The 13,864-nt window shown below is 39.4% G+C and overlaps 1 protein-coding gene across 2 annotated transcripts in view; it reads right to left on the bottom strand.

The window, feature by feature from the left end:
- chchd6b (coiled-coil-helix-coiled-coil-helix domain containing 6b) overlaps positions 1-13,864 on the bottom strand; it is a 63,315-nt gene that overhangs the window by 45,960 nt on the left and 3,491 nt on the right. For both annotated transcript variants that reach the window (XM_088085765.1, XM_042501514.2), the window contains exon 4: positions 13,448-13,604. In XM_088085765.1, coding sequence (XP_087941891.1) covers positions 13,448-13,604 — 157 coding nt within the window. The remainder of the gene's footprint in view (positions 1-13,447; positions 13,605-13,864) is intronic.

Here is a 13,864-nt window from a genome sequence, read left to right as displayed (position 1 = left end):
GATTTAGACCAAGATAAAGCTCATACATCTAGCATTAATGCATATTAATCAAGTTAATTGTGATGCCTCAGTAAACATAAATAACACCGCAGACTAACTGGCTTGCAGGTAAAAATCACACATGAATTTGGCGTGGGTATGTTAACACTTTAAAAAAAGAGCAAACTGCCTTTGATTTTGTTCAAAAACATAGGAGGAAAGCCATGGGCGAGGAAAGAAGAAATAACACAAAAAATAGCAATAAATTAGTAAAAAGTACAAGAAAGTTGGCTGAAACTTAGTTAAAAAAAAAAAAAAAAAAAAACCCACAAAAGGAACATAAAAAACAGTGCTTAAAAATTAAATTCGGTAACATAGCCCTAGCTTTATTCTTTTTTTCCCTAGACATTTAACCCTGCTTGTAAAAAAATATTTTTTTCCTAAATCCACTAATATCTTGCAGTTTGTGGATTTTTTTACAAAGTTGCTTATGGCCTTTTTCCCTATATTTTTGAAAGAAATAACACCAATTTGCTCAGGGTTCAAAAGTTTAAATACTTGTGAAAGGCGTCTGAAAGCAGCATGAGAAAAGTGATGTTGCTCCAGGTTTTAAAGAGTTAAACTCCAGGTAACCATAGCACCAACACTTGTTCTCTCAACATCTCTCATTCTACAATGCCAGTGAAATACGCACAATAAAGAACTGCTTTCTTCCCCCCGCTGCTTGTGTCCAAGTGTATTACGTGTTATTAGTGATGTTTTGATGGTCACGTACAGGGCATTACTAGATTTTAAATTAGCAATACAAGGGCTGTATTTCAAGTAACGTTAGCCATGTTTGAGGATTTTTATTAACATATTTTAAACAGTGGCTGAAATCATGCATATTAAAAACGTTTCAAAAATATTCAGTTAATTCTAAACCATTTTCAGGCCTGGAAAATAGTTTTGTTTTTTTTTTAAATATCATAACTTTTTCCAGGAATTTCATGACCATGAGAACTCTGTATTAACCACTGTCACTTTAATGTGAACGTCCAAGTGCAATACAATGAATTCCTCCCATTAGAGAATGTCTGAAAATGTGCGACATTGTCATTATATTTTAAAAAACATGTCCTATCCCTCCTCTCGATGTTGGCCAGGTTTTCACTACACCTCAGTGTGGCCATACCAAAACAGATTTTAACAACTCTGAATTTCTGACATAGCTGAACAATGTTCCTCTGATGGAGTATCAAGCATATCAGTTTCACCCTGATCTAAAATATTTGTAGGTGTACAACCACAGAGCATGAATCATGCTCATCAGTAGAGATAGACCCAGCTTCCCCTCTCCAAATAAGTCAAAAAACAACCTTTGGATAAATTGTATTATTTAATGACAACAAAAGGCAGCTAAGATTGAGCTGCATGTTCAATACACACCACCAGAACTAAAACGATCCTGCATCTACAAAACTATTTTAAAGGTGAAAGGGGGCAAACAATTTACCAGCATAGTAAAATTAACGGTGCCCCTTCTGAACACACCAATTTAATGGATCTCAATACATTTAATTATCTACGCTTAGCTGAATCATGTTTGCTGTGGTTGTACCATGAGGGTCACCAGATGCACCGGCTTGACAACGCTTCATGCTTGATTTAGATTTGAAACCTCAATAATCTGCCAACAGAGTGTGTGTGTGTGTGTGCGTGTCAGTGTGGGAGTGAAAATAAAAAAGTGACAGAAATTTGACAGGATGAGACCTTTTGGTCTCTAACACCACCTCACATGGCGAGAAACGCTTTCTTGGAAATCAATTATGTAAATACTGAATTATGCAAATAGTACATTTGAATAAATCTATGTGTTTGGGGAAAAAAAGATTTTGGTGTGGTTTTCTACTTGGAGTCAGGAGTGGAGAGAGAGAGAGAGAGAGAGAGAGAGAGAGAGAGAGAGATGAGGAAAGAAGGCTAAAATGAGGATTAGGCTGGAGAATGTCACTGGCAGACACAGTTTGTGCAGTCAAACTCCTGATTTGGCTTTTTAATTAGAGAGAAAGAGTGGAATACAGAAAGGGAGGAGAAAATCAAAGCTTATTCACAGACAGCTCTCTTCCTATGTATCTCTATGGGAATAAGTACAGTAAGCAGATTCATCATATGTGCCAGTAATAAATGCAATCGGTACAGCTGAGTGCTTTCACCCCCGGTCTTGTTCTTGTTTGGTCGATGTTGATGCTTAGCTAAAACTCAACAGTGTTTGTGTGGTTTGTCTTCAAAGGCGCACTAAGTGATCCGTGTTCAATAATCTCTAGTATGCTTCTGTATCAAAATAAAGACGATGAGGTGCTTTAATAATGTACTGAATACATTTTTAACTTCTTTAGCTACAGGGAAATACAATTCCTTAACAGTCTACTAAATGACTGAGGAACTCAAAATCACAAAGCTGTTCCTTACATATTGTGCGCTCAATTTATGTACACCAAATTTTTATCCACCACATTTAAATAATTACCATTATTTGTTCCTTAGTTTTCATTAACATAAACAGCTACTAAACCAAAGTGAGTATAGACTGAGCAAATGATTTTTACTGGTTTGACTTTAATTTTTAAAGTAGCAGATTTGTTGTCTTGACATGTAGTGTCAAAATGTAACACAGCCTTCCTTCCCTCAAACACATACAGATGAAGAAGACCCACAAAATAGATGTCAATACACAGCGAAGATGAACAATGCATCAGAAAACCTGTACCCTCTGATTTCTATGTAAACCCACACACTGACAACATCTTATCCACGTAAAATACCTTTTTTACATCAACGCTCCACAAAAGCATTGATTTTTATTAAATTTGCACCGTGAATCAGCAAATCTATGCTACAGTTTCTTGACAGTGTCTTCTGGTGTACAGCACTGTAGGTGTCTGCTCACTGCTGCCTAATATGGGAAACTTGTATGGGTGGGGAAAAACACTTCAACACCAAACCGATAAAGAAGTCTGAAACCGCTACCATAAGATGGTCTTGTGAATACAGAGAACAAGAGTTTCCAAGTCTGACAGTAAACATGTTAGAGCGTGCAGTTTTGGGGTGTAAACTGGACCCCGGAGCTTCTTTTCACTATCTACCAAATATCCCATCATAGCAGATATTATGGTTTGTTTCATAAACACTACAGTTGTGTCAGCTACTGCCAGTCTGCCTACAAGCAAAAATACACACAATTATGAAAAAAGCTAACTACACTTTTGGTACATCTGCTAGTCACCGATTTTGGTCCACAACAGCCTCATCATCTGAGTGTGGGACTAACTGAGGCTCAAACATGCTTGGCTGAATCGCACTATGCCAATGCTGGAGAGAGCAAAAAGCTAAAACGTAGCGCAAGCAGCAGTGATGGGCGGGGCGGAGGCCAGATCCAGAATTTCTCAATGAGGGCAAGAGAGCTGATCTGTATCCAGCCCCTTTTAGAGACTTTTCTAATATGTGGGAAAGTCTTGTTAAACAAAATTTTAATCACAGCTGAGTATTTTTTGCATACTTTAAATGTTTCTTGAGAGGGACTTTAAGTTTTTGCCAGCACTACACCAAGAGGCATACAGGTCTCTGCATGTGTCAGAGGGTTAACACATAAACTTAAAATGCACAGCCTCCATCAGAGTAGGACAGCAGTTCAGTTACATATGCACAAATCACCACATTAACACCTGTGGGTGCTTTGTACACCTGCATGCACCCACCAAAAATCACATGAACTCATACGCGCAGTACACAGTACAGCAGAAGTACCGGAGGCATGAATTGGTTAGTCTAGCTGCTTGCTCATTAAATGTGAGTTCTGATCACATAGTCGGGGGAGGTTAAATGAATTAGCACTTCATCATCAGCCTGCTTTCACACCACAGACTGTCACACAGACAGACAGAGAAACAGAGACTGAAACAGACAGAGAGGTAGAAAGAGGACAGGGAAAGAGAGATCCTGGATGAGTAAGAGGAATAGGTTTTGTTAATAAGAGAATAAAGGAAGGAGGAATGGGAGAAGATAAGAAAGACAAGGGTAGTAACGAAAGAGAAACAACATCAGGCATTTTCTATTTTCTCATTTACTTACTGTGGCTCATTCACTTGCTCAAATTTCTTCAAATTTAGCCTAAAATAGTGATTTTCAGTATAATTAAACATCATTGCTGTCTCGGTATTGGAAAAAATGTATTGACAATAGAAAGGCACTGTTTGGTTGCACTGGTCTTTGATTAGTTCTAGCTATTTTAACCCACAACAGGAAAAGGTCAAGAATGTTATTTTACATTTTCAACAAAACCGGATCTCCCTGAATTCAGAAAGAATTCAGGGATTATTTGTGAATGCACTGCTTCAGTAAATAATTACTATCACCAGAAAATACAACAAAGACGCAGTACATGATTTACTGCACCCATAAGATGAAGCAATACCATATTACATACAACAAGCAGAAACACAATGTCTCATTAAAATGTTTGAGTCATCCGTGCACTAATACAAGGTCTGGATATTGGTCAAAACCTTCAAGGTATCAACTGAACTAAGCAGCACCCAGCAATAACAAAACTCAATTCAAACTGCTTTCAATCCTTTTTGTACCCAGATTTTAAAAAAGACTATTTATATGGTTTTGCGTGCAGCCAATCAACACAAAGCTTTTTTGATTTACTGTGACATGTGATTGCCTCACGACCACAGCAGCTACAAACCACACAGCCTGTGGTGTGGTGATGTCAAGTGCGGTGTATTTGATGGAGCTGGCAGTTCAGTGTGCCAAGTGAGTTGTACCAATCCTGTGAATGCATCTATTGACACAGCGGGTACTGAATAAAGTAGCGTAAAAAAGGTATCCAATGAAGTTCTCTTTTGATATTGGTATCACACCAACTGAAATGTCTCCTGTGTGCCCAGCGTGTTGAACTGCGGTGGTCGACACAAAAATGCCAAAATGTGAATAGCCCTATCTAGAGCCAGTGTTTGGTTTGTCCATTGTGGGCTACTGTAGAAACATGGACTCCATTGAGGAGGAGCCACTCCATAGGCTACAGAAAGATATAAATGGCTCATTCAATGGTAATGAAAACATGATTCTTAGAGTCAGGCTATAAAGATTATATTCAATTTCTGACAACATTTTCCCTAAATTTTACACACTGGACCATTCATGTTACTGCTATTGGTAGGGGTATTTTTTAAACAATACACAACCCTAACTAATACTGGGCAACAGTAAAATATGACATAAATAAGATGTTGTAGAATTCACAAGTTAAATGTTTATTTTGAAAACATGCTTTCCTTACAGACACTGAGCCTTTGTCACTTGGTAAACATAGGATATGATTCCACATGTTAAAAACAGATAGAATGATGTTTTTTACAATCCTAAAATAAAGTGCCGCCGACATCAGACATAAAATCAGTGTCATAAAACTGTCCACTGTCTTATTTATGACAGTGATAAATGCGACTTACCAAACTGCCTAGAGGATGAGAAATCTCATAAGTTCTAAAACCTTTGACTCATAATTTAATTGTTCCAACATAAATCCTTATTCCCCCATATAAGAACAAACATCTGAGAAGCATTATTTCTACTTTGGATAATAAGTCTTGTCCAGCTGTCTCATTACATCACGACGGCTCTCTGATGGGAGAGGTATTCCACTCCTACACATTTGTCCTTTGAACCGACAGGATTTGTGCTAGGCGCCGACTCCCTCCCCTTACTGCTCTGCACCGATCAAAATCTCCTCAGCCGGTGAACGCTCTGCTCGTCAGCAATTACCGTCGTTTGAGACGATGGGGGAGCACTGTACGTGTGTGCACGTGTGTGAGTGAGCGTGAGCGTGCACAAAGGGCTTAGCTGCTTTAACATGCAGAAAAGATGTCAAGTCTGTGATTACACTTGCTGATAACAAGTGGTTTATCCGTGTGTGAATGTGTGAGTCTGAATTGCTGTTGTATTTTACATTGTCGGTTTCCATGGGAAAGAAATTCAGAGTTTATATCTCTGTTTGCAACTTCACAGGAAGTCACACATGCAGGCCCAAAAGCCATCGTTATGGAGTAGACCCCACTCAGTCTCAACACAAACCTCTCTCACTCATATGCCATATCTCAACTTGTTTTTCAAATCTTTCTTTTCCTTTTTCATTGATCCATGCTTCTCCTCTCCTCTGGATTCTTATATAAATTCTCTCTTCCTCTCTCTGTCTTTGACTAACAAGCAGCGTTAGCTATCTAGCTGGCTGGCTGTCGGAGTCAGACATCTGAATCTATTACTGTACCACGGTCCAAGTCTCTTCTCTCCGCCTTTCAGCTCCTATAGCCCATCCCTGTCCATGTTTCTCTCTCTCTGAGCTCGCTGGCCTAATGCTTCCATGTGCTTGCTGGCCTGCTGAGTATCTGCTTTTTCTTAAAACAAACCATTACTGGATGATGAATAGACAGTTAACGGATTCACGATGTTAAAGGGTGTCCATCTTACTGCTGTATTCACAGTGTGATTTGCATTGATTCCATAATCTGCTCAACAATGATGTGCTATCATCGACTGAAAAACAACAGTTTCATGGGTCTTATTTTAGATACATGTTGTCATTTTGGGTCAAGGGGAATAAAATCCATCCAGAGATTATTTCAGGATTGGCTGGATAGAGCTAAACCAACATGTCCATCTGGTGCTAGAAAGCAAACACTCAAAGCAGCTGAAGTGATATGAATTGACAGATTGATGTAACCACAGGCTAGCTGAGGGAGGAGGGATGAGATGGTTGGTAGCAATGTTTTATTTGCCTTGAAATCATAGACGATGTCTTTAAACATACCGAAGGTTAAATAATATCTAGGAGTGCCTACACTATATGTATTAATAGAGAATGGAGATAAAGGAAACACTTAATTAAAAAACGTATGAATGAAGAAATCAATAAACGGAAAAGCATTAGCTGAAACAACAGTACACAGATCTATTGGAGAGCTTTATATGTGGTGATCATACACAAATGCCTGAGACAGCAGGGGGCCTGCTGGTTAGCGAGAACATCTTGTAACTGAAAGGCTGCATATTCAGTGTAAAACACAACATTTCAACCCCTGTCAAGTGTCATTTCCTTGTGTTTCTGCGCAGCAGCAGCAATCCAATACTGTTAACATGTGTGGCATCATCCGCTGTGGTCTGAGTGTTTGTCATCTCAGGTCTGACTTAAATGAATGTCGGAGCTTCTCACCATGGTTTTCATCATCTTTCTTTTGGACAGTGTCAAATGCTTCGCTGTGAGTCATCATTCACACACACACACACACACACACACACACACACTAAGGATGGGGACTGAGGGGTTGAAAAGAGAAAGATAAAAAGATGAGAGTGAGAGGAGGAGGAATAAATGCTGGGAGAACATGTTGCCCAGGAGCACATGTTGCTGTGCAGAACACGCATCCATCCTGCTTTTTATACCCCGGGAAAACCTAAAATGCTACAACAATGCCATCTAGTGACTATTTATGAGGTTACATCCTGTTTCCTTACAACGCTTAAAAACCTCACTCATCCAGGTACTGCATTTGCAAACCTATTCCCCCAAATATGCAGCCATATGAAGTCAAAATGTCATGCGGCAAAAGAAACAATGTGGGTCTGACTTCTTAGCAAGGGAATTAAAACACCTAAACTAAAAATTCACCAAATTCCTACTAAATCAGCACAATCTGACAGTCATTTACTACTATAACATGAAAAAACTACCTGATTTGCTGTTTAACTGCCTACACAACAATCTGGCAAGGTTGTTAAAAGATAGAGGAGGTGTGAGAAAACAGGGACATCAGGAGTGACCAAATGAGCACATCAACTTTCAGACACACATTTCAGCTCAAACTGTACAGCCCACAAAATTCTCGTATCGAGGTACCATTATTTACAATTGAAAATAGGATGCCAGTTTCTTCTCTCAAAATGTTAGGCTTCATTACAATGAAATCTTAGCCAAACTGACTACATCGTGTGAAACTGTGATCATGGGGAAAATACGGTGGACTGAACAGCAGTTTTTGAAAATATATTACTTTAATGATGCATTTGTGGGAGTCAAGGAAACGTCTCTCCTGGGTTTGAATAAACTGAAGAGGAGAAACAAAGAGCAAAGTAGTATGATGCAGGAGTAACCTATTTTCTACAATAAAACTGAATTGAATATTGCCTCTACAGTTAATAAACTTCTAGATGGGGTAGAATAAAACAGAGGTGACGGGAATTAAAGTAACTTAAAATGATCCAGAGATATTCAAAATCCAAATATGACATATACATATCTACTAATACAAAAACCTTTTAAATAACAATTGTTACATTTGTAACACTGGACACTTGTCACTTTGGCTTGAATCTGTGTCTTCTCCAGACACCACATGGCCCCACATGGACCCTTTCTACTAAACTGGTCATAATTAAAACTATACCCTCTATCATTGTTCACCATCACTGTTTTCTTATTGCAGGCAGCAGACAGAATCTAGCTTTAAATATACAGGATGAAAGGCAAATCAGCTGACAGGTTATAAACATTCACTGCCAACCCCAAACAGGTAGTAAAGTCTATTCTTCTCACCCACCTAGGAAGCCTCTGAAATTCAATAGCTTAAAGCAGAAGCTTGTTATTACCTGTGTGTGCGAATGTGTGTGAGTTGCTCAGCGCTGAATGCCTGTGCATACTAATAGCATTTTGTTTGCAGCACGAATGACACCTCTGAGGCGGAGAGAATAGTCGGGGGAGGAAAACAAACACAGGAGGTGCTAATGAAAGAAAGGAGAGGTGAAGAGACGAGGTGTTAATGTAACTTGTCATCTCTTCCGTGTCTTCGCTCAAGGTGTAACTGTTAAGGCCTGAATGTCGTCTCAGAACAACATAGGATGACATGTCGAAAAAGCCGAGTTGCATGTACTTTTTTAAGAGCACTTTTGTAGTCGGGGTGAGAAGCTTGGCATCGTAGGGACAAATGAACATATGGAGTAGAAGTAGCAGTTGGTGGACTAAACAGGCAACAACTGAAAGGTATGGATAATAAAATGTCAGAGAACACACACACTTTAAATTAAAATGGTAGCATGAAGTTATAGAGATATTCAGCAGCTATAGGCCCTAATCAGTCACTGCAAGTGTTCAGAACTTGATCCTGATTTCAGCGGCACTAGTTCGTCTCTGAGATCCCGGCACTTCTCCTGTTCATACTTGGCTTATCTCACTGGTGGAACATTAAAAGGGAGTTTTTCTACACTTTCCAAACACTTCTGTGATAGGAATGCAGAGTTTCCCACACATTTATTTATTTGTGGTGGTAACATTTTTGGAGTGGAACTATTCATTAAGAGCACTGTTGAAATATATATACTGTTTGCTACTGATTGCACCACACTGGGCACAGGTGGAGCAGCAGAATGCCCGGTGCAGTGAAAGTGAAACTTAACTGCTAATTTGATTTTAGCAACAGCTGCTCCTCTCATCAATCGATTGGATCGGCTCCGACCAGATCGACAGATCAATGATTCACCCTGTGAGTCAAGCTCATTCTAAAACTGCTGCTGAGGGGAATATGAACTTATGACAAGTTATGCCGATTGTGCTTTCTCGGACCTGCAAAAACATCCAAATTTAGAAAGGGGACACAAAATGATTTTAAAAAATGGCCAAACTTGCTACTTCCAGTTTAGTGACTGGAATTGGGATAAAATGACTCAACTATGTGGTTCATCTAGACTTTCAAAATGTAAAAGTATTGAATAGATTTAATCCTAAAAGCCAATCAAGTTATTTTGTGGGAGTTGTGATGCAATTTTTTTTTTAATTTACAGCTGTGTCTCTTGGCATGTAAGTCAATGGGAGAAGATCTTTTTGGGATGCAGGGTATGCCATGACTGTGTAATTTCAGTGTTTGGTCATTACGAAAATCTGCTTCAAAGCCTGCTGCACTTCCTGAGGGCTTATATAGTGTGCATATCTGCTTTCCTCCTTGACTACCAGTCAGCTTTTTTTACACATACTTCATTTAAAATAATAAAGTTTTCATCTCTTGAAGGGTCATTGTGACTAATAATTATAATTACAATAATTGTGTACAGTATACCAGGATACCGTAATACCACCAAAATCATACTACGACAAGTCATACTGTTGCATCCCTACACGGATAGAATTTACATAATCAGATGCTACAACGAAACAGATTTTTGTACAAACAAAAATGTAAATACTGTGGTACAAAATAAACTTAATATGCAAAACACTAAAAGAATATATTATTGACTGAACTGTGGATGAACCAAGCAGATATTCCAGACAACACACACACACACACACACACACACACACACACACACACACACACACACACACACACACACACACACACACACACACACACACACACACACACACACACACACCTCTGATGTAAATCGACACTGAGCCTGTTTAACGTGCAGGTATGCACATATACAGACGCAGATATATATATACACACACAAATAGTCCCAGCGGTGGCGGCTGGCGCTGAGACAGGAGTAAATGGCTAATGTGAGTGTTTGTGACAGGCAGCCTGAGGCAGTGTGGGGAGCAGCTCAGCTCTCTGACAGGTGTTACCTCCACACCCCCTCACCCCTTCCTCACCCAAACACTAATGCACAGGCTGCCTGCTGGGGAGTAAAGAGTGCACGTGGGGAAATCGGCTGGGGGGGTACACGCTATATATGCGTTTGTGTATTGTAATAGCGTCACAATAGTATGTGTGTGATTGCATATCTGTGTGTGTCTTCTCCTCTGGGGAATAACGCAGCTCCCAAACTGCTCAAAGTGGAGCGTTTTACGAAGGAATGGGGAAAGAGAGGGGGTGGAGAGACTTTTTCTTTAAGGCATCCAGCTGTGTTGTTGCCGTTGGATGCAAAGTCGATGGAAAATGCAAAGAGGAGAGGGAAGCCCACCTGCTAAGCGGAGATTCTGATAGCGACGGAGCTCTTGAATCAGATTCCCAGGTGCTTTCAATCTACTCAAAAGCTGAAGCAATGCAACAAAAATATAGTACATCAATCTCCTTAATCATTAGAGTGAGTGAGAGTATGCTAGTTCTTTTTTTTTTATCTTTTTTTTTGTGGTGGAGGGGGGCAATGTGTTCGTCAGCTAAGCAGAAAAAAAGGTGAGACCGAACAGGAAGGCCAGGTGAGAAAGAGGAAAAGGTGGGAAGTGAAAGGTGCTGGAGGGCAGTCACATTAACAATCAAGCCATATGCTGTCTAGGTTTCTCACATACATCTACTTCAATTCTAGCCATAACTAAAAACAGCAAAACCTGCCCCTTCCTTTGGTTAAACTTGCAAGCCAAACCCCAAGCTTCTTTTCCATTACACACACACACACACACGCACACAGAAGAAACCTCTGATCCAAGTGTTGACAATAAGACACTCAACCTGTCAAACAGAACCATCACCAATGACAGAGCTGGGTCACTACTTATTCTCTTCTCTTTAAAACAACAGACAGAATAAACCTTTAAGGTGTCTCCCCACTTCTGCACACACAAACACACGTCCTCTCACACACACACACTGACAAGCTGTATTGACTTGTCAAGTCAGAAAAAGTAGACAACAAAGCTGTGGGGTAAGAGTGTTTCAGTTTCACATTGGGATGCGACATCATTAAATGTTTGGAGCCCATATCAGCGTAAGCTAAGCCAGCGGCTTCATTCAGTATTCATTACAGCTCGCTGGCACCCTGAAAAGACACTGCAGGACAAATCAATTGGAGAGGAGTGAGAGAGAAAAATGTTGGAAATCCAGAGTTTCATTTGAACAAAGCAAAGCAAGTGAAAAAACACAGGGGAGGGAATCACAAATGAACAATTGGCAATAGATCATCAATATACATGTGACACACGCTTGTTAAACGTACAAATCACTGGCAATCACCTCTCTGGCTCTCACACACTGCACTGTTAATTGACTGTGTGTTTAGTGAACTGGCATTGTTCATGTTACCGTTTCTATCCAGTATTGAATACAGTCATTATCAATATAGTCTGTTGAAATAAATAAACATATGAATACTCCAACAGGCTAAAAGGACCAGAAAATTCTCTGCCCTGATAAAATACAGATAGTGTACATCTCCGCCATCATATTTATGTTGCTCCCACACCACACACATAATCTATTCAGTGGAGAGACTCTGTTATCAAACGTACTGTAACAGCTCCAGAACTGAGCGTTTTTAAGATACTGAAATAAAATATCTTATTTTTTTCCATTTGTCTTTGGTGCAATGACAATGACAATTAAACTGAATGTGAGCAAAGAGAAACCAGACTGAGGAAGCACTCTGCTGTGTGAGTGATAGGAAAATAGTGCAATCATTAAAACTTACAATAATGTAACAGAAGATGAGGCATCTCAACTTCAGTGTTGCTAACAATTAAACAGAAAGTAGAGAATAACCAGAAACCTTTGCCTTTACAATACAGAAACCAGGGCTGCAGACATACACCTTAATACTCCAATGATTCACCAGTGCTGAAGTCCAGAGGTGCCATTTAAAGTCTAAACAGTAGAGGGTGCTGGCGACTAATACAAAAGGTTTTTGAAAGAAAGGAAATCTAATACTCCTGCTAAGCAATGCAGAAATGTAAACGGTAAAATGTGTGATCAAGTGATGTTTTAATTTTAGAACATTGTTTCTTAGCTAGATACAGATAAAGATTTGGTGTTTCTATACATATATATTGGAAAGTCTGAAAATTAAAAGAGCCATGCAAAACAAAGTAAAGAAAAGAAAATGCTCATTTTTCATAATTAATGAAAAAATGATCCTGTGTGGAGGAAAAACTGCTGTTTTACCATTAGTGAGTATAATTTTGTGACATTTTAATGATTTCCATCCATCCTTGGCAATGCGTAACTATTTATTTGTTATTTAGAGTTATACTGAAACTTATATTCATGGTGGAACTGCTTTTATTATAGTGCTACATAAATCACAACGGTATAACTGGGCTAAGTTTTGGCTGAAACATAGCTGGTGCAACAGGCTGCAAGACATTAAGTGTGTAGACTGAATTTGCAAATTTTGTTCAAAAGAATCAAATGCACAGGAAATGTGTGCCTTTGTCTCCAGTGTCTCACAAGGAAACACAAAATACACAAGTTAAAGTACAGAAGTAAACTGTAATAGTTGTTTTGATCAATTTGATTGAATAAAAGCATAAGTAAGTCTTGTTTAAGGTACATGGTTACATGGTCAAAGCTGCTGTGTAACACACATGGTTTGCTGTTTTGACAAACTGCTAATAAATCAGTCGTTTTGTGGCACATTTATCATAATAAAGTAAATCTCATGAAGCGCACCAATGGAAAACACAACTCTGACTCCTGGTATAGACCCAAAAAGCATCACTCACCAGTAGCTTGGCCTTTTCTTTCTCCTCATGGGCCTTTCCTTTCTCGATGAGGAGGGCAGGGGTCAGATCATCCAGTCCTGCGGTTGCTCCTATCTCTCTCTCCCTCTGAGCCAGTCTGGCCAACTGCTCCTGCACCAGGGCCTGTTCACGCTCAAAGCTGAAACAGAGTGAGATAAGAACTGTTTCAACCTTTACCCCAATGAAAGTCTGCTAAACATGCAAGATCTTGTTCACACAGAGAGCTACCCAGCAAGGTCAGAGGGATATTGGTTTCTACACAAATACCAATAATTTTGGGTGAAGTTTCCAGAGCACAATAGGACAAAAAAAACATACTCTATGTATCGTTTGCATCAGTATCGTGAAAATGGCAGAGTGGAAAATGCCCAAAACAACACTTGGACTGACTCACAAAAG

The sequence above is a fragment of the Plectropomus leopardus genome, chromosome 2 (genome assembly GCF_026936395.1).
Source record: "Plectropomus leopardus strain MGB_pleo_1.0 chromosome 2, ASM2693639v1, whole genome shotgun sequence".
In the NCBI taxonomy this organism is placed as follows: domain Eukaryota; kingdom Metazoa; phylum Chordata; class Actinopteri; order Perciformes; family Serranidae; genus Plectropomus; species Plectropomus leopardus.
The sequence above is the reverse complement of the archived record's forward strand: the minus strand, read 5'-3'. Positions and strand labels throughout refer to the sequence as shown.